The 24922-nt window shown below is 54.3% G+C and overlaps 1 protein-coding gene across 2 annotated transcripts; it reads left to right on the top strand.

Annotated features, from left to right (window-relative positions):
* Positions 1–456: 456 nt before the first annotated feature.
* Hr (HR lysine demethylase and nuclear receptor corepressor) lies at positions 457–21589 on the top strand. Of its 2 annotated transcripts, XM_036199085.1 has the most exons (20): positions 457–612; positions 2788–3383; positions 4590–5239; positions 5948–6737; positions 8044–8194; positions 8290–8477; positions 10134–10301; positions 12169–12258; positions 12408–12523; positions 14033–14114; positions 15000–15163; positions 15281–15517; positions 15714–15879; positions 16090–16159; positions 16427–16557; positions 16687–16806; positions 16905–17020; positions 19325–19489; positions 20003–20131; positions 20351–21589. In XM_036199085.1, the coding sequence occupies exons 3-20, from the start codon at positions 4628–4630 to the stop codon at positions 20411–20413; spliced, it is 3558 nt and encodes a 1185-aa protein (XP_036054978.1). In that variant the 5' UTR covers positions 457–612; positions 2788–3383; positions 4590–4627; the 3' UTR covers positions 20414–21589. The 2 variants fall into 2 exon arrangements, with proteins under 2 accessions (XP_036054978.1, XP_036054977.1); XM_036199084.1 differs by lacking the exons at positions 457–612; positions 2788–3383 and having other exon boundaries at positions 10137–10301.
* The last annotated feature ends 3333 nt before the right edge of the window (positions 21590–24922 follow it).

Here is a 24922-nt window from a genome sequence, read left to right on the forward strand (position 1 = left end):
TCGGAAGGCTGGTGCCTAGGGCTGGGGCGGGGGGGAGATCCTGGGGGCAGAGCTGACATTGCCGGGCACACGCGTCCCCAAGCTCAGCCTGAAACACATTGGAAGCTAGATGGCAGTGGGGGAGGGCTAGAGAGAAGGAGGGTTCCAGAAGAGGAATTAGGTCAACGATGTGGGTGGGTGGGCCAGAGGAGAGGATAGCATCTACCACCGAGCTTCCTCCTGGCTCCAGCAGCATCTCCACACTTCCCTTCCCTGTCCCCTCCCCCTGGTCCTGGGAGACTTCTCCCGGTATCCCCTCCCCTCTGCCGTGTCCCCCACCTCAGGCATGGCCACAGGGGTGGGGGTGGGGTGGGGGGAGGCCAGCCTCAGCTGTCTGAAGGATGGAGGGGCTGGGGAAGCAGGGCTAGGTGCCCAGACGGCCGCGTGTGTGGGAGGGGATGTCCTCAGATGCCCTCCACCCGGCAGTCCCCGCTCTGACGTGTGTGCCCCCCCTCTCCCCGCCCGGATTAGTGGCAGCTTGGCCTGACTCTCCGGGGCTCCTTCCCCCTCCCTGCCTGCTGCCCACCCCTGGGCAGGGGGCTACTCTGCCTGAGGGGCACTGTGCTTGCCCAGGTAAGGGGCTCTGGGGTGGAGAAAGGGCAGCCGGCTGTGAGTGAGGCTGTGCCTGTCAGCACGAGTGTGTGTGTGTGTGTGTGTGTGTATGTGTGTGTGTATGTGTGTGTGCATGTGTGTCAGTGCGTGAGGGGTCGGTGCGGGCTAGGGTTGGACCCATGAGAGTCTGGGGGTGCTAGTCAGCTTGTAGGTCCATGGTCTGGTTTTGTGACCACACAGCGGGTGGCTTTCTCTGTGTTTGTGTCTTTTCTGTGTGTCCTCAGGCTGCTCCATCTTCAGGCACAGCACAGCCAGCTACAAGGACTCTGGCCTGTGCCACAGGCTCTCATGGAAAGATGGGGAATGTGGTGGGATGCGGGTGGTACTTCTCTCCACCTTCATCTCTACTAACTCCTAAACATTCCAGAAGACTGCCCTGGGAGCTCTGGTCTAGTCCAGGCAATATAATCTGACAGGCAGATATGGCAGCTGGGAGGTGTAGGGGTGGGGATCTGTTCAGTTCCCCTGAGACAGTCCCGATTACCTTAGGGGAAGACAGCCACAGGCCCTTGGGACTCTGGATAGCCCAAGCTTCTCCTCTTGGCCACATCCAGGCCTCAAGCCACAGGACTTTCCCCTAGACGACCACTCTCCCACAGGCCTCGGCTAAGGCAGGCCAGAGGCTTAGACAGGGACCACAGGTACAGCCCAGCCCAGCACCTTGCCCAGGAGCCAGGTTGGGGGCTGGAGGCCAGGCTGAAGCCTTGGGGCTCCAGTTCCTGTTAGACCCTCCTTATTCATTCCACAGCACACTGGGGTCAGGCCACCTCCAGGGGAGTGGGTAAGAAGAGGGCTATGAAAATCTCAGTCAAGCAAACAATCCCTGCCGGCCTGTCCCCACCAGACTTGGCCTCTGGGAAAGTGAGGGGCTAGGAAGATCTGTGTCAATAAGGCCCAAGTCTGAACAGTTTCCACGGTATGGCCCTCCTCTCCCAAGTACCCATCCTGTCCTCAACAGTTGATGAAAGGCTCCTTGCCTTCATCCTTGTCCCTTGGGAGAGGAAGACCTTGGGCTCTTCATTGTACCCCTCTTCAGAGATGGTGGTATGACTTGGGACCAGGTTGTGGCTACCACAATTCATCCCTTCCCCAGGGATGGGGAAGTAAGTGGTATTGCTTCTGTTTCGGACTGGGCTCAGAGAGGCAGGGGAATAGAGGGGCAGGAGGTGGGTGCCTTCAGGGAAGGGAAGCACCCGTTGGGCGTGTAGGTTTCTGTGTGTGTCTGTCTGAATCTGTCTGTTTTGTGTGTGTGCTCTGGAACCACCCCCGCAGAAGAGCAGGGATGCTTCCTCGGGTGGAGGGTGCCCTGTTTGCCCATTTCCTCTCCTACTCCATGTTCCCTCCCAGGAGCCACTCCCATGGGCTCCTCTCCAGGCTGGGCCTGGGAGCACCAGGAACATTGAGGATGGGGCAGCCCAGTAGGCAACCCCAGCTGTAGATTCGGATGCTGGTGTGCTTCTGGTCCCATCACTTCTCTGGACACTTGGTAGAAATCAAGGCCCTTAGACCAGGGAACAGACCAGACGGCAGGCCCTCCCAGATTCCAAAGCAGAACACTTTGCGTAACCTTGTGCCCTGAGAGGGATGCTGGGAAGAGGGGCTTGGGCAGGTGAAGATGAAGAATGAGGCAGGGAAGACACCAGTCACTGGGGTGTGCCCAGAGCTGGAAAGGACAGGGAGAGAGTGGTCCAGCAGGCACGGGCCTGCTGGCGTGGGTCGCGGCACCCATCACTGACCCGTGAGAACCCGACTGCCCCTGCCAGCTCTGGCACTGACCCCTCCCTGCCGCCCCGCCCTAGCACCCCGGGGGGCACCCCGCCTCACCATGGCCTGGTCCGGCCCCTCCCGCCCTTTGCTCCAGTTCCCGGGCTTGGCACCTATAGTGGGGGTGCTGCCCGCCTGCCAGGCTCCGGGCCGGGCCCACGGGAGGGTGGGGCGGCTGGGAAGCTGGCACACTGCCCCAGGGGAGCCTCTCTCGGCAGGCGCCCGGGTGCCGCGGGGGGGAGGGGGAACAAAGGGCTCATTCTCCCCGTGCGCAGCCGGTGGCATCGCCGGGGCGTTGGCGGAAGCCCCCGGGGCTCAGAAGGGGGCAGGCCCAGGCGGGGCCGCCGAATCACGGGCTCCTGTTTCCCGCAGGGTGCTGGAGGAGGAAACCGGCGGAGCAGCTTCCCCACTCTCAGTTGCGCGTCTGGCGATGGCGATCAGAGGTCCTGCTGCGCTCTCCGCTGCGCTGTCCCTCCATTAGCCGCGCTGCGCGGTGCTGCGCCCTCGCTGGTGCCTCTCTTCTGGCTCACGGGATCGGCCCCCCACTTCCAGGCACGACCCCCTTCCCCGGCCCCTCGGCCTTTCCCCCCACTCAGCCATCTCCGACCCGGGGCGCGCGTTCCCCCCGGCCCGGTTCCTTCTCTCCCTCCGGGGACACCCGCTCCCTAGCCCCGGTCCGACCCTCCCCAAAGCGCAGCACGGAGTCTCGGCGTCCCATGGCGCAACCCACAGCCGTGGCCCAGAAGCTGGTGCGGCCCATCCGCGCCGTGTGCCGCATCCTGCAAATCCCGGAGTCCGACCCCTCCAACCTGCGGCCCTAGAGCGCCCCCGACGCCCGGGGGGAAAGAAAGCGCGAGCGCGCTGAGCAGAAAGAGGGAGAACGCCCCGAAGCCGGCCCATGGGGAGCGAGTGCCCAGCGCCGGCCAGCACGACCGCCGCCCACACCGCGCCCGGCCTGTGAAGCCCAGGTAAACGCCGAGAGGGGGCGCCTTCTGGGGTACTTGTAATGGGGGGCTATGAGCCCATCCCAAGGTGCAGGGGGGAATGAAGTGCCGGTGCCACTCTGGACTGGACCTCACTCATTAACATGAAAAAGTTAGAATGCCCAACTAGGGGGGGCTGGACCGCATGCAGGCTGCAGCTCCAAAAATTCCTGGCGCCTCCGCCAAGGATCCCGTATATCCATCCCTCTTGGGGCTTCCTCGAGCCGGCCAAGGGGACCGCTCCGGGAGAGTGCAGCTGATCCGGTGCCACCTGTCATCCTGGTCCCTCGCATGCCTGTTCAATTTTCCCTCGCTTGCGTATCTCTGGGGCCCAGCCTGCTTTCCCCGCCTCCTTCCCTCCCCCCATCCGAGCTGGAGTTCGCAGCGGTGCCCAGCACTGCCCCATCCAAGTCTGAAACCTCTTAATCCTTTCTCACAGGCTAGCTTACTCCTCCCCTTGGGAGCCGAGATCCTAGCCCCCAGCAGTTGTCCTGGTACTGTGTTGGAGATGCCAAGACACTAGAGCCCACCAAGGGGCAGGGGCAGGCAGCCCAGGTGTAGGGAGAGACACCAGCCAGCAGCCCTGGCTAGCTGCCCTGCCCAGGGACTCCGGCCTGCCAGACCTGAACATCCCAGTCTTGCAAGCCTGGTGGGGGCTGGAGATGGGGGTGGGAAAGGAGCACCCCCAAAACCACAGACTGAGGTTTAGAAAGGGTCCTCTGTGTCCCAAGTCCCACTTTTACACACGGGGACACTGGAGCCCGGAGGAGAAAATAACCCTCTGAACATCTGCAGAGCAGGTGACACAGGGTCAAATCCAGCCTCCCTGGCCTCCCAGTTGAGTCCAGCTAAGCTAGACTTTTGCAGTCTTGCTTCCTATCCATTTCCAAGACTTGTAACCAGATTTCTAGCTCCGTAAGGGTAGAACCTTTCACCCTAGAAGTGACAACCTTCTGTTGAATTTGGACCCCCAAATTCAGATAGGGGTCAGAACTTAGGAAAAGGTATTAACTTCCGGCCATGAAGCAGAATCTCTTTGGCCACATGTGGAAAGCTGCTTTGTGCCATACTGTAGCCTGGCACTTGCTTTACTGGTTTGTTTGAGTCACTTTGGTATTCCCAGGGTGGTGCCCATGGTAAAGTACGTGGGGCATGTGCCCAAAGAGTTCATGCTTTGTCCTTATACTCCAGGACCCTCCCTGGGAGAGCCCCATGAGGGCAGGAGAGTGATGGAGAGTATGCCCAGCTTCCTGAAGGACACCCCAGCCTGGGAGAAGACAGCCCCCGAGAACGGCATTGTGGGGCAGGAGCCCAGTACCCCACCACAGGATGGCTTGCGCCATGGGGCACTGTGCCTAGGAGAACCTGCTCCCTTTTGGAGGGGCGTCCTGAGCACTCCGGACTCCTGGCTCCCTCCTGGCTTCCCGCAAGGCCCCAAGGACACGCTCTCACTGGTAGAGGGTGAGGGTCCTCGGAATGGGGAGAGAAAGGCCAGCTGGCTGGGTAGCAAGGAAGGACTGCGCTGCAAAGAAGCGATGCTGGCCCATCCACTGGCCTTCTGTGGGCCAGCGTGCCCACCTCGCTACGGCCCCCTGTTACCTGAGTATAGTAGTGCCCATCCCAAGAGTGACCCTGTGGCCTTTCGGTCCTTGCACTGCCCTTTCCTGCTGGAGACCAAGATTCTAGAGCAAGCTCCTTTCTGGGTTCCCACCTGCTTGCCGCCCTACCTAATGTCCAGCCTGCCCCCAGAGCGTCCATATGACTGGCCTTTGGCCTCTCACCCCTGGGTATATTCTGGGGGTCAGCCAAAAGTGCCCTCTGCCTTCAGCTTAGGCAGCAAGGTAAGTGAGGGAATTGCGGGTGCATGGGGTTCAGTTGTCCCTAGCCCTAAAGACAAACCTAAACACTGGGCAGCTCTACCTCCGTGCCTTTCCCTGCCCTGCCCTTGGGCCACTTCAGCCATTGACTCACCCCTAGCTCACCTAGGATCAGGACTTAGAAACTGCCCGTGGAATGTGTAGCCTTACCTTGAGGGCCAAGAGTGGGTGAGAGGGGCAGTCCTCCTAGCCTGTTAGGAGGGCTCCTTCCTGACAGGCTACCCCGGATGCCTAGAATGAGATTTTTCAGTGTTTGGAGAGCAAAGATGGGCATCATAGTGTACGCCTATGAGGCAGTAAGATTGTGAGTCCTGTGCTCGCCTGGACTACAGAGAAAGATCCTTTCTCCAAAACCAAAACAAACAAACGCCCATGTGGGTCAAAGCGGAATTCTCTAGTAGGTCCTGATGTCCTGTTGCCGTGGCAAGCATTAGCCCTTCAGCCTCTGGATACTGGAGGACTCTAAGAAAGCCTGGGAGAAGATCAAGGGGGAACCCAGGGTGGTAGGGGGGCCTCCTGGAGAGGCACCACTTGCCTGCCAGTGCATGAGTTCACCGTTGATGCCTTATACCTGTATTTTATTGTTAATAGCTGCAACTGTCAGTCCTGCTTGTTTCTTTTAAGTGCCGAGAAGCTACGTTAGCATTAACTTAGCCCTTTCTCCTTTTTCAGGGCTTTTACCACAAGGATCCGAACATCCTCAGGCCAGCAAAGGAGCCCTTGGCAGTGTCAGAGTCTGGGTTGTTGGGCTTAGCCCCTGGTGGGCATCTCCAGCGAGCTTGTGAGGCAGAAGGTCCCTCACCTCACCAGAGGGATGGGGAGACAGGCACTGGCAGGCAGCAGAATCTTTGCCCACTTTTCGTGGGGTACCCAGACACTGTTCCACGGACCCCCTGGCCCTCGTGTCCCCCAGGCCTAGTTCACACTCTTGGCAACATTTGGACCGGGCCAGGAAGCAATAGCCTTGGGTATCAGCTGGAACCACCAGTCACACCAAGATGCCCGTCCCCTGGAGCTCCGGTTCCTACGGGAGGCTGTTGCTCATCCCACCTAACTGCCAGAGAGGGGGATCTTGGCCCCTGTAGGAAATGCCAGGATAGCCCAGAGGGAGGTATCAGTGGGCCAGGTGAATCCAGCGAAGAGAGGAACAAGGTTGGCTCCAGAGCCTGTCCCCCAAGCCATCACACCAAGCTGAAGAAGACCTGGCTCACACGCCACTCAGAACAGTTTGAGTGCCCAGGTGGTTGTCCTAAGAAGGAAGAGAGTCAGGCCACCGGGATCCGGGCACTCAAGAGGGCAGGCAGTCCAGAGGTCCAGGGAGCAGCAAGGGGCCCAGCTCCCAAACGCCCATCCCACCCTCTCCCAGGCACTGGGAGGCAGGGGGCCAGGGCTTGGCAGGAGGTACCAGACACATCCACAGGAAGCAAGGCGGAGGAGGCCGAGCAAGAAGAGGAACAGAGAGGTGAGGGGATGGTAGGCTGCAGGGGCCCCGTTGAAGGTGGGACAACAGGGCTGGGCCTTTACAGGGCACTGAAGTCCATAGGCCTTTGTGATGGGTCGTACTAAGATGGCAGGGTTCCTTCCTGAACCACCATAGTTCTCTGGCTCCTAGGATTGGCCATCACAGATTTCTAGCCAGCAGTTCCCATCCCCACCTTTTGGTGAGTCGTTGTTGGCAGTTCAGTGGCCTGGTTCAGAGCAGGGGCTCCAGAGACAGTACGTGCTTCCTGACATGATGGTCAGTACCTGCGACCTGAAGAAAGAAGTAACTTCATCTCTGAGAACCCTAATTCCCTCATCTGTAGTGGGAATAAAGATGGTCCCTACCTTATGAAGACTACAGGAAGGAACAGACGGCTCGTCAGGACACCGAAGATCTCACGGCACCTAGTAAACAATACGTGCTCGATGCCATGGCTATTGGACCACAAAGCCTAATTTAGGCATTACCTCTCCTGAAGGACCACTGTCAGCCTCTCTTGGCCAGCTGAATCATGGAGACTCAGTTTGGACTTTGCAGCATGACAGCCTTTTGGGTACATCATGGATTCTTCTGCTACACTGTGTCCTTCACAGAGGGTTCCAGCAATCCTGGAGCCAGATTGGTTTCTGCAGGATCACCTCATTCTCAGCCTCTTGCACTGCTGGGCTCAGAGGACTGTCTCTATGACCTGACCTTAAAGCCCCGGCACCTGGCGTGGGTCTGTCTGCATCCTTGCACGCCTCAGTCTGGGCTGGGAAGTTGTTGGCTCCTCTGCCGTCTTGGGTTACAGCACCTGTGTTCTGTGTTGAAACTCTGGCCTTCTCGCTTTCCGGTGCCCATCCATCCATGTTGGAATCATCTCCTCAGGATATCACATAGCCACTGAGCTTTTAGCCATCCTATCCAAAGCCTATACTGGCCGGATTCTGCACGTGTACAAGGACCATTGCTCAGGCTGCCCAAAGCTTTGGGTTGAACCTGCTAAACAACCCCTCAGCCTCCACCCCTGCCAGGGATATCTCCAGCTACTCTTCAGCCCTCCTGTGTGTGTGTGTGTGTGTGTGCGTGTGCGTGTGCATGTGTGTGTGTGTGTGTGTGTGTGTGTGTGTGTGTGTGTGAAACTTACACTTGCCTGGTTCTCTTTTGAGTTCAGAATTAGTCCTCACAGATCTGGGAACCAGGGACTGAATTGGCTGCACATGGACAGGGTGGGTGCTAATTCAGGGCATTGGCTAATACAAGCCTCAGAAACCAGACTCCCTAAGCAGCTGTATTGTCTCCTCAGGACCCCAAGATGGCAGGATTAGCCTCCAGGAAGCCAGGCTTCAGGATACATCTTGCCAGGCTCACTTAGCAGGTATCACTCAGTGCCAGAGTTGTGTCCCGACAGCTGGAGATGTAGGAGTACTGACCAGCCGCTCCCAGAAATCACAGAGGTGAGTGTTGCTCCTGACGGTCACAGCCAGCAATGCCCCCACCCTCCCCCCACCCATGGGCTCCCTCCTCAAGCCCCCTTTCCTCCCCTCTCCAGGTTGCCCCTGGAAGAGAAGCAGTTGGAGGAGGAGGGTTCCTTGGCCAGCTCCGAGGAGGGAGGAGGGTCTGACCCAGAAGCTCCCTTCAACAAGGTGCTGGCCAAGCACCTGCTGAGTGGTTTGGGTGACCGGCTCTGCCGCCTGCTGCGGAGGGAGAGGGAGGCTCTTGCCTGGGCACAGCGTGAAGGTGAGCTGACCCCCCTGGTGGGCCTGCTCCTGCATGCCTCTCCCAACCCATGTTTACCAGTGCGTCAGGGTTCTCTGGCCTGCTCAGGAGAGCTCCGTCCTTCTTTAGCCCCATTCCTAACTTGGACTGAGGTTTCTGGCCCTGGGTGAGGATCCTGCTGGGAAGTCTTAAAAACTTGACTCAGGCCGGTTCTCTGAGAACAATAGGGCTTGTAGGGAAACAGAGCCAGTACAAATGTCTCAAGAGCCTGGAAGGTGACAGTGACAGGCTTCAGAGAGGTGAAGGGCAGGGAAAGCCCCTAGAGTGATGAGTCTCATGGGCCTGGAAAGCTGATGGAATTTGGGCTGAGGGTAGAGACTCAGTATTCAGCTGGGTCCTCAGATCCAGGCCACCCTTTCTGCAGCTCTTTCGAGCAATACTATGATCTTTGTAAACTACAGCCCTGGGGCCCACGAGTTAGTCCCTGCACGAAGATCCCCAGGGTCATCATCGTCCTCCAGACAGGGCAGCCCTAGTTTGTTCCGTCATAAGCCAGCTCCTATAGGATCCTGCCACTCCCAGCCTGGATTCCTGGCATACATGCCACCCATCTTTCCCTTCCCGGATCACCAAGCTTGTCTGTGCCCTGGGGCCTTGGCGCTAGCTGTTCCCTCCATCTGGAATGCCCTGATCATCCCTTCCTACCTGGTGGATAAGGACTTACTCATCCTCTGGGGCCACTTGTGAAGTTCCCCTACACGTCACCCTCATCTCTCCATGGTCTTTTCGGCCAGGAGCTCTGGAGTCATGATTCTGTGGGTTGTATCCCTGAGTGGGATGTGAACTCTGGGAGGGCAAAACCTATTCCTGAGAAACTCTTGAGTCTCCTGGGCCCACTTGGATCACCTTGACTGTATGCTCGGCGGGGCCCTTTCCACCTACCAAGTCTGAACCTTGGCTTTAAAAAAAAAAAAAAGAAAAGAAAAAAAAAGATCCCTTCCTGTGGGTAAGGGCAGGAGTGGCCTCTGAGGGTTTCCTCTTTTAATCTGCTAAGTTCCCTGGAGGAAAGGCCACCTGAGTAGCTGCTATACCTTTCCATTTCCAGTAGCAGTAGGGCTTGAGGGGTGGGGAGGTGGATGGAAAAATGTACTGGAAGTGGTGGTGTGGCTTAGTAATACAGGCACACTGAGGAGATCCCTGTGGCAAGGCCGGGGTTGGGGCTGGCCTGGGGGAGCTGAGGCCACTACTGCCCTGGGAGTGTGCCCGAGAGGATGGCTACTGCCAGACAAGTATGTGGAGTAAAGTATGAGGAATAGCCACAGAGCTCAGTGCCTTCTTCTAGTGGCTCCGGGTAGAAACTGCTCTCTGCCTCTCCCGTTACTTCCGATTTGTCAGTGGTTCTCAACCTTCCTAATGCTGCCATGCTTAAATACAGTTCCTCGTGTGGTGGTGACCCCCCCAACCATGATCGTATTTTTGTTGCTACGTCATAACTGTAGTTTGCTTACGGTTATGAGTCCTAATGTAAATATCTGGTATGCAGGTGGTCTTCGGCGACCCCTGTGAAGGATCATTTGACACCCCCCCCCAAAGGGGTGTAAACGCACGCAGGGGTTGAGAATCACTGCTGCCCAGGGGGGCGTGTCCTTGAGCCCTCTGACCCTGTTCTGTGGTCAGCAGGCCAGGGGCCAGCCATGACAGAGGACAGCCCAGGCATTCCATACTGCTGCAGCCGTTGCCAACATGGACTTTTCAACACCCACTGGAGATGTTCCTCCTGCAGCCACCGGCTGTGTGTAGCCTGTGGGCGCATAGCCGGAGCTGGGAAGACCAAGGAGAAAGCAGGTGAGGAAAACCAGATTTGCTTTTTTTTTTAATTTTTGGTTTTTCGAGACAGGGTTTCTCTGTAGCTTTGGAGCCTGTCCTGGATCTCACTCTGTACACCAGGCTGGCCTCGAACTCACAGAGATCCACCTGCCTCTGCCTCCCGAGTGCTGGGATTACAGGCGTGTGCCACCATCACCCGGCCAGATTTGGTTTTTTTTTTAGATGTGTTTTATTTTATATGTATGCGTGTTTTGTCTGCATGTATGTGTGTGTACCACATGTGTGCCTGACGCCTGTGGAGGTCAGAGGATGGGGGTCAGAGCCCCTGAAACCAGAGTAAATAGACAGTTATGAACTGCCATGGGCATGATGGGAATTGAGCCCAGTCAACATGCCACCCATCTTTCCCTTCCCGGATCACCAAGCTTGTCTGTGCCCTGGGGCCTTGGCGCTAGCTGTTCCCTCCATCTGGAATGCCCTGATCATCCCTTCCTACCTGGTGGATAAGGACTTACTCAGTGCTTTTAACCACTGAGCCATCTCTCCAGCCCATTTCTTATCCACTTTTTAAAGAAGTCGAGTGCCTGGGCACCGGGGGGTATGAGTTCAGTCAGTTCTGACCAAGCAAGCAGGAGGCTCTCAGTTCAGATCCCACATTAAGTCTGGACATGGTGGCCTAGCCCTGAGGGGCCAGAGACAGGCAGATTCCTGAAGCTCATTGGCCAGCCAGCCTGGCTGAATTAATGAACTCCAGGTTCAGTGAGAGATCTAGCCTGAAAGGATAAGGTCCACACACATACATGCATTTGCGTATATACACACAAGTGCGCGCACACGCAAGTGCGCGCACACACAGAAGTCAGAAGCTCTCTGCTTCTCGCTTTGATCAGCTTCCATGTTAACACAGTGAAATGGGTGTGACTGTCTTCATTTTCCACTAAGAGTAACTCAGAGAGGATCAATGACCTGTCCAAGGCCCCAAAGCAAGTCAATATTATAGCCAAGATTTTAGACTCAGGTCTGCTGATTCAGTTTCATCCTTGGCAAGGTTTTAGCTTTCACTCCCTGGGCTCAACTTGACCACCTCAGGTCTTGGAGTTTCCCAGGGGTCCAGTAGACGTGGCTAAAAAGAGTTCTAGATCAGATACATTCTTTTTATTATTTATTTATTTATTTATTTATTTATTATTTATTTATTTATTTTTTGTTTGTTTTTTTTGTTTTTGTTTTTGTTTTTTTCGAGACATGGTTTCTCTGTGTAGCTTTGCGCCTTTTCTGGAACTCACTTGGTAGCCCAGGCTGGCCTTGAACTCACAGAGATCCGCCTGCCTCTGCCTCCCAAGTGCTGGGACTAAACGCATGTGCCACCACCGCCCAGCCTCAGATACATTCTTATATGACCACCCTGGGATCTTTAATTAAAATATTTACTTATTTATCTATCTATTTATTTATTTATATTTATTGACTTATTTATTTGTGTGTGTGTGTGTGTGTGTGTGTGTGTGTGTGTGTGTGTGTGTGCACATGTGTGGCAGACAAGAGGACATCTTCTGGGAATCAGTTCTTTCCTTCCACCATGTGAGTCTTGGGAATCAAAATCAGGTCCTTAGGCTTGGTGGCCGGCGCCTCTACCTGCTGAGCCATCTCACAGACTCCCACCTTCGGATCCTGCAAAGCATGCAGGATATGCATTCCAAAACCTCTGCATTCCAAAAGCAAAGAATTCTACGATGTTACCTAGACCCAGCCTTCCCAGCAAGCACTTGTCCTGTGGCTTGCTGAACTCCTGATTTAAATACCGTGTATTTGGCCTTCTTCCTTGACCTTAACCTGTGGTTACCTTGCTTTCTGGACCTGCAGCTCCTCTCTTCCTACCCCACAGGCTCTCGGGAGCAGCACACGGAGGAGTGTGCCCAGGAGGCTGGGCATGCTGCCTGTTCCCTGATTCTGACCCAGTTTGTCTCCAGCCAGGGTGAGCCATCGTGGAGGGGTGGGGCATGCAGTGGGTGGGTCCTGAGGGAGACAGTCATACTGTCTCTCGTTGTTCCTGCCCCTGGTGACATGGTCTCCTGGTTGGTGAGGTCAGGCTGCTCCATCTCCACCTCTCTTCTACATACTCAGCGCTGGCAGAACTGAGCACTGGGATGCACCAGGTCTGGGCCAAGTTTGACATCCGGGGGCATTGTTTCTGCCAAGTTGATGCCCGAGTATGGGCCCCTGGGGATGGGGGTCAGCAGGTAAGAACCAGGGTGTGATCTGTGGGACAAGCACCAGTTGGTGGGCCCCAGGATTGAGCAGTGTGCATGGAAATGACTGACCTCGGGGAGGGGGAGGGGTGGCCTTCCTCTGTTGGTGGGGATGAAGAGGGACATAGAAGCTGGTAGAAGCTATTTCCCACGTTTCCAGGAAGCAGGATCCTAACACTGATTCCAGCATGTGCCTTTTCCCTTCATCCCCTACCACAAATCCTCTCACCCTGCTTCCTAGAGTTCTCTGCCTCACCTGGTCTTCTAGGCCAGTCCTCACTACTTTCCCTCACCAACGCCACCCCAGCCACAGGTCCTTTCTGGCTCAGTGTCAACCCACCTTCTCAGCAGCCCTGGCACCTCACTCGTGACAGGCACTGTACAGACACTGAGAAAAAAAAAATTCACTTGAAAAAAGTTATTCACTTGAGAATTAAGGGTTAATTCTGGGTATGGACACTTTTAACATTTTTTTTAAATGTTCACGTGGGGGAGGGGCACAGCCCATGCCAAGGCACACACGGAAGTCAGAGGACAAGTTGGGAGAGTTGGTTCTTTCCTTTCTAATGTGTGGGTTTCGGGGATTGAACTCAGGCTTGGCAGGTGCCCTTACCTTCTGAGCCATCTTGCTGACCCTATAAGAGTATTTTATGAACTAGGCATGATGGCACATGTCTTAGATGGTGGAGGCAGGAGAAATAGGAGCTTGAGACTAGCCTAGTTAACACAGGGAGACTGTCTCATAAAAACCAAGAGCTGGGATGTAGCTAGGTGCCAGGGTGCTTTCCTGGCGTGCCTAAGGCCCTGGGTTCCATCCCAGTGTGGAGAAAACGAAAGGTACATTTTATTGTTGTGTGGAGTTTGGTTTTCTTTTGGGGGGGGTTGGGAGGGGTTGAGACAATGTTTTTCTGTATAGTTTTGGTTCCTGTTCTGGATCTTGCTCTGTAGACCAGGCTGGCCTCGAACTCACAGATATTCTCCTGGCTCTGCCTCAGAGTGCTGGGATTAAAGGCACGCACCACTACCCACCCATCAGAGTTTGTTTTTTCAAGATAAGGTCTTTCAGCCTTGCAGTCCACCTGCCTTGACCTCCAGAGTACAAGGATTACAGATGTATGCCACTATACTTGGCTGCAAAGTACATTTTATATTCCAGACATTGCCATATATCCATTATAGACAATTCTGAAAATATAGATAAGTAAGAAAATAATGCTGACCTCTTAAGTTGCCATTAACATTTTGACTTTTCCCAGTTACTTGTCTGTGCATTTATTTGTGTCTGTTTTAACACATGTTTAGACCATGCCCTGTAGAGAAGTACACAGCAGTTTTATTTTCTCTGTTAACGCTACATACCCTAACGTTTCACTCTCTTACAAACAACTTTAGGACTTAGAAGAACACATTGTTAATTCTTGAACATTGAATTCAGCTATGTCTGCCAGTTTTAAAATCTCTGTTTGGGTTCGGGGTGGTGCTGGTTTATGGGTTTAACAGAAAGAACCAACAGAGAAACCCCCCCCAGCTCCACAACCTTCCTGCAATGGAGATTCCAATAGGACCAAGGACATCAAAGAAGGTGAGTGCCTGCCCCTCCCCCCATGGGGAGTACAGGAGGGAATAAAAGTCTCCAGAAGAAACTTAGCAGCACTTTGGCCATCAGCTCCCCTCCCCCTCACAACACCTAAAGCAAGAATCTCCATCCCTCATCTCAAGACTTCTAACTCCTCCAACCAGGCCTCCTACTATTTGTTCATTCACTCATTCGTTTATCCTATGTGCGTGGAGACATCGGGTATCCTGATCTATCACTCTCCACCTTAGTCCCTTGAGACAGGGTCTCCCTCTGAACCTGAAGCTACTAGGTTGGTGGCCAGCAAACTTCAGCGATGTTCCCCATCCCTGAGTCACCCCCTCCCCAACTCAAGAGCTGAGGTGGCAGGCATGAACATGCCTGTTTTGGGTTTTTGTTTGTTTGTTTTGCCGTGGGTGTTGGAGATTTTGAATTTAGATTCTCATGCTTACACAGAAATGCTGTGCTTACCTGCTGAGCTGTTTCCCAGTCTCAGACTCCCATTCTGACCCTTTTTTTTTTATTTTTATAATTTGTTCATTTTTTTATTTATGTGAATTGGTGTTTTGACTGCATGTAAGTCTGTGTGAGGATGCCAGATCCCCTGGAACTGGAGTTACAGACAGTTGTGAGCTGCCATGTGGGTGTTGGGAATTGAACTGGGGTCCTCTGGAAAAGCAGCCAGTGCTCTTAACCTCTGAGCCATCTCTCCAACCCCTGAGCCACCTGTCTTAGAGGCTCTGCAACGTTTAGGAAGGCAGTGGTGGGATTACCCAGACAGAGCAGAGTAATGTTGGGGTAATGCTGAGCAGGCTTGGCCAGGGGATGAAAGGACACCTCTCTGAGATAAAGGCCAAACAGAAAGTCGCTCACCATTTTCTTCTCCAACAGAGACCCCAGACTCCACTGAGACCCCAGCAGAGGAGCGTGCTAGCCGATCACCCCTTCCTTGTCCCTCTCTCTGTGAACTGCTAGCCTCCACTGCTGTCAAACTCTGCCTGGGGCATGAGCGGATTCACATGGCCTTTGCGCCCGTCACCCCGGCTCTGCCCAGTGTGAGCAAGGGCTCAGAGGGAGGGTTAAGAGCCTGAGGAGCCCAGGCTGGGTGGCCATGCCTATGTGGCTGAATGGGTCCTGAGCCTTCTTGCCCCTCTATCCCTGCCTCCCCACAGGATGACCGCATTACCAACATCCTGGACAGCATTATTGCCCAGGTAGTAGAACGGAAGATACAGGAGAAAGCCTTGGGGCCAGGCCTTCGAGGGGGGCCAGGCTTGCGCAAGGGCCTGAGCCTGCCCCTGTCACCGGTGCGACCCCGGCTGTCTCCTCCTGGGGCTTTGCTGTGGCTGCAGGAGCCCAGGCCTAGGCATGGCTTTCACCTCTTCCAGGAACACTGGCGGCAGGGCCAGGTAAGCTGGCCTGCCTCTCCCTTCCGGGGGCTATGGCCTCACTGGCCTCAAAGGGTCCTGGTCCCCAGGCTCAGGGTGTCCTGGTTGGTCTGTCCCCAGCCCCTCCCCCACTGTTCTGGAGCTGCCACAACATGCCCCAGCCTGACTGCCATGAGCTTCTCCCAATTCTTGTGTCCTTCTGTCTTCTCCTCCGCAGCCTGTGTTAGTGTCAGGCATGCAGAAGACGCTGAGAGTTAGCCTGTGGGGAATGGAAGCTCTTGGGACACTTGGTGGCCAGGTACAGACTCTGACTGCCCTCGGACCTCCCCAGCCCACAAGCCTGGACAGCACAGCATTCTGGGAAGGATTCTCTCACCCTGAGAGTAAGTATTCCTGACTTGGGATAGAGGGAGCTGGGAGCATGTCCCTGAGGGGTCAGGTATGAAGGGAACCCTTGGTAGCTCTAGAGGCAGCTAGAAGCTAGGTTTGAGGTAGAAACTGAACTTAGGCATGGCTGCCACAGGGACAGGAAGGAGTCTCTGGGCCAAAAGATTCCAAAAGATAGGGTCACTGGCATCTGTCTCTCCCCTTAGCACGTCCAAAGTTAGAGGAGGGCTCCATCCTCCTGCTACACCGAACCCTGGGGGACAAGGACGCTAGCAGGTATGTACAGTACCAAAGACTAACCCTATCTCCCAGGCACCAGCAATCTCCTCCTCACCCTTCACCCTTAATGGCCAGGCTGTCTAAAGGGGCTTAAAATGGAAGTCTAGTTAGAGGAGGGGATGGAGGGTCTCTCTTTGGGGGAGTGATAGAAATTCCTGGGGGGGGGATGGACTTTGCCCTCTGAATGTGGGAAGCTATGATGGGTCTCAGGTGTCTGAATTGGACTTCCTATGCATGATTCCCATTCCCAACCCCTATCCCCAGGGTGGAGAACCTTGCCTCCAGCCTTCCACTCCCAGAGTACTGTGCCCACCAAGGGAAACTCAACCTAGCTTCCTACCTCCCCCTGGGCCTCCCCCTGCATCCATTGGAGCCCCAGCTCTGGGCAGCCTATGGTGAGTGCCCATCCCTCCCTCCCTACCTCTGCCCTATCTAATATCTTAGGGCACAGGAGCATCTGTGCCTTAGGGCTGAAACTACGTCTCTTATTTAATCCCAACTATCCTCGCTCTACCTCCATGTAGGTGTGAGCCCACACCGTGGACACCTGGGGACCAAGAACCTATGTGTAGAGGTGTCTGACCTAATCAGTATCCTGGTGCACGCTGAGGCACAGCTGCCTGCCTGGCACCGAGCGCAGAAAGGTAAGTCCTTGGGTTGGAGACACCAGCAAGTCAAACTGTCAGTGATAATGTGTGCCTTTGCCTACCCTGGGCTCACCTGAGCCTTCTTTCTCCTGCAGATTTCCTCTCAGGCCTGGATGGGGAGGGGCTCTGGTCTCCAGGTAGCCAGACCAGCACTGTGTGGCACGTGTTCCGGGCCCAGGATGCCCAGCGCATCCGTCGCTTTCTCCAGATGGTGAGGAGGGAGGGAGCTCAGAGCCCACCCCTTTGTCCCTGCATAGCCAGGATGTTCATTGTCCATGTCTTGTGTGTGCTCCCATCTCCTGTGACCTCGCTGCCTACCCTAGTCCTGAAGGCGAGTTAGCCAGACTCAGGTAGACAGGTGCCGAGAGAGCAGATCGGAAGTCTGATTTTCCGGTGGGGCTCCGAGAGAGGAGAGGATATAGCAGGGAAGTCAGAATCTAGTGAAGAGATGAGGCAATAACTGTAGAATGGGCATTGTGTTAGGGCCTTGGTGCATTGTCTCTGTTAATGGGTATCCTTCTCCTCTTCCTCACTTCTGAGCTAGGCAGGGACAGCTACTTTCCCATTTTATGGATGGGAAAACTGAGGCTTAGTGGTAACCCTGGGATCTGAGCTTACATTTATTCTGACTCTGGGTTACTACCCTGTATTCCTCTTGGGAACAGGAAGTCTCTCTCCCCTTGCGCAGCTCCAGGGCTAAGAGACTGGCAAACAGCTGCTCCTTTTCCTGTAATGCATACTGTGAGGAGAGACCTCTAGGGGAGACACTAGCCATGAAGAGAGCTCAGGGAGGAAGTGGGTGCACCTGCCTACCAGGATAGGTACCTAGTGGTAGAGCAGGGAGAGAAGAAGGCACAAAACTCCAGAAGGACAGGGGAGATGGGAGGCCAGCGTATGGTAGGTTGAGACAGAAGAATCATGCACTCAAGGCTAGCCTAAGCTATATAATGAAACCCTGTCTCAAAAATACATGAACGGGCCAAGCATGGTGGCATATGCCTATGATCCCAGCACTGGAGAGGTAGAAACAGGAGGATTAGAAGTTCAGGGTCATCCTCAGTCTACAAGGTTAGTTTTAAGCTAGCCTGGGCTACATAATCCACCCCCCCCACACACACACCCACACTCTCCCTGACTATCACCACCAAAAATAATAATACTAAGTAAAACAAATAAATGGTTGAGGTGGGCCTGGTGGTTTCAAAGTCCAGCCGAGTCCCAGTTGTCCTAGAGAAAAGACTAAGTGTCACCCCTGCTAAGATGCACACAAACATGCAGATGTTGATGTGACGTTGTCCACCATGCACTGCACACCAGCGCACACATCTGCAGATACAGATGTTGTGACTTGCAGAGAGGAGCCGACAAGAGCACCATCTTGAACAGATGGCCTTGTCTGCTCTGGGTGTGGTTGGCTGTTGGCAGTCCCATATGGCCCAGTGGGGTGACTCATGGGGAGGTCTGAGGGGCGCTTTCTCACTGGGTGGCCTGTTACTGCTACAGCCCCAGGATGGACTCGAGTCTTTGGAACCAAGGAACCTTGGCATCCTCCTGGGACTCCTCTAGGGGATGTTCACAAGCCTCCCACCCCCACCCCACCCCTGCCGGTACCCTCTCCATCCAGGGACAATGGCTGAGGTCCTAGCTGAAGGGGGTGAGTTTAGCTGGTGGCCAGTTGGAGCATGATGCTGGCGCTCACCTCTGCAGGTGTTCCCTGGGCACCTCTTCCGGCCCCCACTTGTCCCTACCTGCCCACGGAGCTCTGACTCTGCCTGGGCTGATGATGGCTCCCATAGCTCTGCCTGCTGCCGGGGCCTCAGCCTGTCCACCCACTGCGAGTCAGAACTTCTGTGTGGCCCTGCCTTTTCTGGATCCTGGATCATCTCCCCAGGGAAGCTACAGTCTCTCCACAATGTAGCTCATGATGCAGGCTGTTTACAAAAACTTAAGAATTCCTTGTGAATACGGTTACGAATGGGGCTTGTGCAGAACATCTTCCTGGGTTTTGAAGAAAGGGACCAGTGCAAGAACAAGTGGACAGGCCAGGGTCACAAAGGCTATGAAAGGCACTTCCTAGGAAAAGCAGAGATTCAGATCCCTCCTCCCCAGCTTGAATGTCTTTTGCTCTAAGGTTCTTTCAGCCCAACCTGGACCTACCCCCATCCTCGACTACCAAAACCTCTCTCTCCTACCTCTTTCCTCTTCTGCCTGCCCTTCAAGACAGCTTCAGCATCCTAGTGTACCTGGGCCTCCAAAGAGACCACACCCCTTCCTCTCTGGAATCCCCGCCTTCATTCCCATGGGTATTCATGTCTGTCTGTCTGTCTGTCTGTCTGTCTCTCTCTCTCTCTTGATTTATTTATTATGTACACAGAAGAGGGCACCAGATCTCATTACAGATGGTTGTGAGCTGCCATGTGGGTGCTGGGAACTGAACTCAGGACCTCTGGAAGAGCAGTCAGTGCTCTTAACCTCTGAGCCATCTCTGCAGCTCCATCTCTTTCTCTTCTTTAAGGTGTGCCCAGCTGGAGCAGGGACCTTGGAGCCCGGCGCCCCAGGCAGCTGCTACTTGGATGCAGGATTGCGACGTCGTCTAAGGGAGGAGTGGGGTGTGAGCTGCTGGACTCTGCTGCAAGCCCCTGGAGAGGCAGTGCTGGTGCCTGCTGGGGCACCCCATCAGGTGCTTCCCTGGTGGGTGGGGCTTAGCAGACGATCAGAGGTATCGAGAACAGAGAACACTGTATTAGAGTCATGATCACACAGCTTTCCATACCTGACAGAAAGCTAGGCAGGGCAGGAAGCCATGGAGATGGCAAAGCTGAGGGTCTGGAAGTCTTCAAAGCTATGTGGAGGGGTTGGGGATTTAGCTCAGTGGTAGAGCGCTTGCCTAGCAAGCACAAGGCCCTGGGTTCGGTCCTCAGTTCCAGAAAAATAAATTAATTAAAAATAAAAATAAGAAAAGCTATGTGGAACTCTCTCCAGAGATCTGATCTAGTCTTAGCCAACTCACTCAGACACCAGCATCCCCCAGGTCTTGTTCTGGCCATGTCCCATGGAATGAATGCCTGGTACTGTAACCAGGGCTACTTCTTTCTGAAAGTTGGATGGGAAAGTAGACTTCTGTGGTCAGAGGGATCAGGAGAACATAGCTTGAGCCCCAATTCACTTCTTGCCTTTGTCCCCCACGGCACAGGTGCAGGGCCTGGTGAGCACAATCAGTGTCACCCAGCACTTTCTGTCTCCTGAGACCTCTGCCCTCTCTGCTCAGCTCTGCCACCAGGGAGCCAGCCTGCCCCCTGATCACCGTATGCTTTATGCCCAGGTGAGTGTGATACTGGCCCGAAGGCGGAATGTGCCGCTGCCCTAGTCTCTTTGAGGTACAGCCTCAGAGGGCAGGACGGATCTATCTGAACCGAGTGGGCCAATAGCCTGTTGGTGCCAGATGAAGGTGTCCTTGAGAAGGGTAGGGAGTGGGAACGTGAGGGTGGGGGCTGGAACATGACTGAACATTCTGTCGTTTTTTGTTTTTTCTTTTTCCCAGATGGATCGGGCTGTGTTCCAGGCAGTGAAGGTGGCTGTAGGGACATTGCAGGAAGCTAAATAGGGGATCCTAATGCCTGGAGGGGTGGTGGGCAGGTAATCAAGTGCTCAGTCTACGCATAATTTCAACAAGGAATGGTACCGGGGAATTTAGAGGGTATGGGTCCATTCCACAAATATCACTTTGGGCATAAGCAGGGAACCCTGTTCCTCACCCTGGCCCCGGCCCTAAAGGGAACAACTTTGCCACTCGAGTGTCCTCCTGCTCCACCATGGCCTCCCTCTCCATGGTGTCAGGTTCATACTGGGGGTAAATGACTCCTTCCAACCCCTGTACTCCACCCCGGGGGATGGACACCCTTCCTTGGGGAAGCTGGGGAATTGCTTTGGCTTAATCAGCACCCTCTTCTGCTGCCTCATCCTGTGACGTCCCTGGGCCCCAGCTATGCTACAGCTCACCATCATCCACACGAAGCTGCTGGATAGCCCTTCTGACTGTAGGTCTGCCGGCTTGGGAGCCTCAGAACTCTTCCCTTATGGAAGAGCAGTGGAGCTGGGGAGGTGCTGACCTCAGTTAACGGCCCAGGCTGGCTGGAGGGAACGACATGGGCCTGCCATTGTGTTCCTGCTTCTACCTCTCTGTCCCTAGTCTGGATGAAAATCAGTTGTTTGGTGACTACTGCCAGCATAGGTTGACCTTTCTCTGTCGGCCAGAGGGCTGGGGAGAGAAGGGTAAATACAGAAATCTGCTCTGGAGCAGAGGCCAGTGGACAGGGGGGATAGAGACAGGGGACCTGGTGACAGGGACCTCAAATACCACTGCCAGCTCTTTGGGAGGCCTGACCCTGGAGCTTTCTAGGGACTGAAGATGCTCCTGACTGTCAGCGGGAAAGGCAGAGTTCTAGGGTGCACTGGGACGGCCTCCCTAGGTGGCATCAGCCTGTGGAGATTACAAATCCCCCTGCCTCTGCCCCCCCTGTCCTGTGTGCTCTGACCTGGAGAGACAGGAGAGCCCTTGCTCAGCCCAACTACTCTTGGTGTCCAGGCCCCTGAGACAGAGCTTCACTGCCTCAGACAGCTGACCCCCCTACCCCGTGGCCCTCCTGGTAACGCTTGGCTTTCTACCTCTCCCCTGTGTATCTCAGCCGCACAAACGCGCCAGCTCTTGTTATACTTAACTGTTCCTGCTGTGGTTTGGGGATTTTTTTTAATTAAATAAACATTTTTATTATAAATATAACATCTGTTCAGAGCGTTTAGAAAACAACCGAGTCACCCACAGTCCTCTCTCGCCTAACCCAAGCGTGGCTAGATTTTCCTGTATTTCCTTCTAGCGTTTTCTTTCAGGGGATCTTGACTCCTTTCTTTCATGCTGTGTTATGGATGGGTGTGATGGGACACACCTGCTAAGCCCAATAGTAGGGGAGATGGAGAAGTGAGAGGATCAGAAGTTCAAGGCCAGCCTTGGCTACTTTGTGATTCTGAGACCAATTTAAGCTTCATGAGACCCCATCTTAAAAGTTAGGCTTCTTCATTTTTTTTTAAAGGATTAAAGGAGTGGGGGAACTCTAGAGAACAGCCATGGTTTACTGTGCCCTTTTTCATTTAAACCATCTCATTCAATCCCTGGTGCTATTTTGAGGTACAGACAATCTATTTCCATCTTACAGAAGAAACGGGCAGTTTGGGACTAAATAAGCCACCCAAGGTTACCCCGCCATTTTAGTGACAGAATGGGATTTGCACCAAGTTTGCTGACTCAAGACACTTCGCTTATGTTCTAGTTTTACTGCCTCACAGAGTTTAAAGACAGGCTTTTCTGCTCCTCCATCCTCATGACTGTTCCTGACCGTGTTCCAAGTGGCACTGAATGACATGTTCTTACTTAACACTTTACCTTCTGCAGCCTTGTCCTGATGGCACCCTGAGCGCAAACCACAGTGGGAAGATGTACCACTGAATTTGGTTAATTGGGGATGGAATGGCAGGGGCACGTGGGCAGTGGACTTCCCTGGACACCCCTCCCCCACCATCACAGCCTCCCTGGGGGGTGGATTTGTCTGGCCTTTAAAAACAGCAGCTGGACCAGTGCTCATTTATTCTAGGATCGGACCAAGAATAGAGCTAGCCCAAGACGTCTCTGACCCTGAGACGTAGGCCGGGGCCCTTGGCTGGCACAGCTCCCAGCAGAGGTCCGGGGGCCTCTGCTTTTGTCCACCTTCAGCTCCAGTACTTGTCTCAGACACACCGTGACACCAGCTAAGAAGTTGGAAGTGAGCTCAGGGGTGTATCTCCATCCGTTGGCTGCTTTTCCCTTTTTCTTATAAAATTCTCCTACATTCTATCTTGAAATAATTACAGATTTACAATCAAGTTACAAATATAGCACATAGCCTACCATGATAGCACATATCTTTAAACTCAGCACTTGGGAGTTAGAGGCAGACAGATATCTGTGAGTTCAAGGCCATCCAGAGTTAAATAGTGAGACCCCTGTCTCTAAAAAAATAAACAAAACCCTCAAAAATCAAAACAAATATAGCACAGTTACTGCCAGGCAGTGGTGGTGCACGCCTTTAATCCCAGCACTCGGGAGGCAGAGGCAGGAAGATCTCGGTGAGTTCGAGGCCATCCTGGCCAACAAGGACAGCAGAGCTGTTACACAGAGAAACCCTGTCTGAAAAAACAAAACAAACAAACAAAAAGCTTTCATTACCTTTACCTAGTGTCCCCTAGCGAGGATTGCTTTTACAAAGTGGTACTTTTATCAGTACCAAGACCTTAACATTACTATAATCCTATCCTGGAAGCCACAGCTTCCTAAGAATTTCACTAATACCCCTTTTGTGTCCCAGGGTCTAGAAATGCCTGAGTCTGACCTACACTGTGTCTGTGATTCCAAAGTCTTTCAAGGAGCTTGTAGTAGAGCCCAAGGCCCATCCTCTACTGGCCTTCTGTGGATCTCTTCTTTGTCAGGACACAGGATTTGCTACATTGTAAAGGACGCTAGCATCCCAGACACCCTTGCCTCACCCTGCCTGCCCAGCCCTGTCCCAGTGTACCTGACTCTACTTCAGAACTCCCTGCTCACAAGGCCATTTACACATGTGCATGCATGCACCCTAAGATGGCCTTCCCCCCTTCGGGTGCTGGGAGAGCTATACTAGTCAGATTGTGCTTGTCCACGGCTGCCCACTCCAGGAATGTTTCCCCGCTTCAGAGAAGACAAACTTGGAAGGTGGTCTGTCTCAGTTTCCTTCCCTGTCTCGAAATCCCCTCTCTGTCCAGGACTCACCTGTCTCTGACCCCTGCTTTTCCCCCCAAGGCCCTGAGAATCCCAACCTTTTTGGTTGCCTCCCCAGGCACTCTGGGAAGGACTGTACCCTCTTCAAATGCCTCCGGTGTTTACAAGGGGCTTTTGGTGTTCTATTGCTTCAGTGTGGCTTATGACGAGGCAATTAGGCCCTCCACAGCAGACGAGTGTTTTTCCCCCGTCCCCCCCCCCCCATGATAATGGGGGAATGGAACTGCGGTTGTGGTAGCCTTTGCTCTTCCAGGCAGTTAGGCTGTCTGCTGTTTATCTTAGGACGCCTCTGCCGCTCTCCCAGCCTGCCCAGACATGACCTCACCCTCTCCCAAATCATCCCTGGGAGGCAGAATGGAGTGTACCACCAGGGCTGCCTCCACTTCACAGATGGGAAAACTGAGGAACTGAAAGATCTAAGCAAAGAGTGTTGAGGAGAGGAGAGAGGAGAATAGAGGAGAGGGAGGGGAGGAGAAGGGAGAGGAAGGGAGAGGAGGAAGGGGAGGAAGTGGGGGAGAGCTTTAGCAAGTGGATCGGCACCCTAAGGCCTGATCTTGCCTCTCTGCCAGTGACCATGGGAGGCTTTTCAGTGGCCTCAAGCAAGCAGTGTTCAAGTGCCTCAAAATACTGTGGGCCACTAGGTGGGTCCCACCTCAGATAGACGAGTCTCCAGGGAGTTTGCAATCCGCATCCGCATCAGGCAAAAAGGCTAGATGACCGGTCCTGTGGAAATGAGGTCCAAGGAGCATAGAAGTTTTTGTTTGTGGTGCTGAGTATCGAACCCAGGGCCTTACACACACTAGGTAAATTCTCTACCGCTGAGCTACACTCCCCAGTTTCACAGGGGCTCTATGGGTTGCCCTTTGTGTAGCAACAGATGCTATGGCTTTGACAGCCTAACTGGAGAACAGGTGGGCTGCCTGGTGACAGAGCCCAGATAGTCAGCTCCTCCCAGGCCATTGGCTTCTCAGCAACCAGGGACAAGGAGGGTTGTTACAGACCTACTCTACAGATGGGGACATTGAGGCCACCCAGGGCACAGAGTGAGCCAGCCAGCAGTGGCTGGCTGGCTGGCTTCAACTCCAGAGCTTTGTCAGCACCACTGTCCCCCAAAGGAGGTACACAGAGCCAGCAGGAGGGAACAGGAAAGGGAGCTAGGATGGGGTGAGGAGCCCAGACTTGGCCTGCTTTGTGGATTCCTCCCAGCTGGCCCTGCCTCCCTGTCCTGAGCCGAGGTTGAAGAAGCTCAGAGGAGGAAAGGTCAGGCTG

This window comes from Onychomys torridus, chromosome 9 (genome assembly GCF_903995425.1).
Source record: "Onychomys torridus chromosome 9, mOncTor1.1, whole genome shotgun sequence".
NCBI classification, from domain to species: domain Eukaryota; kingdom Metazoa; phylum Chordata; class Mammalia; order Rodentia; family Cricetidae; genus Onychomys; species Onychomys torridus.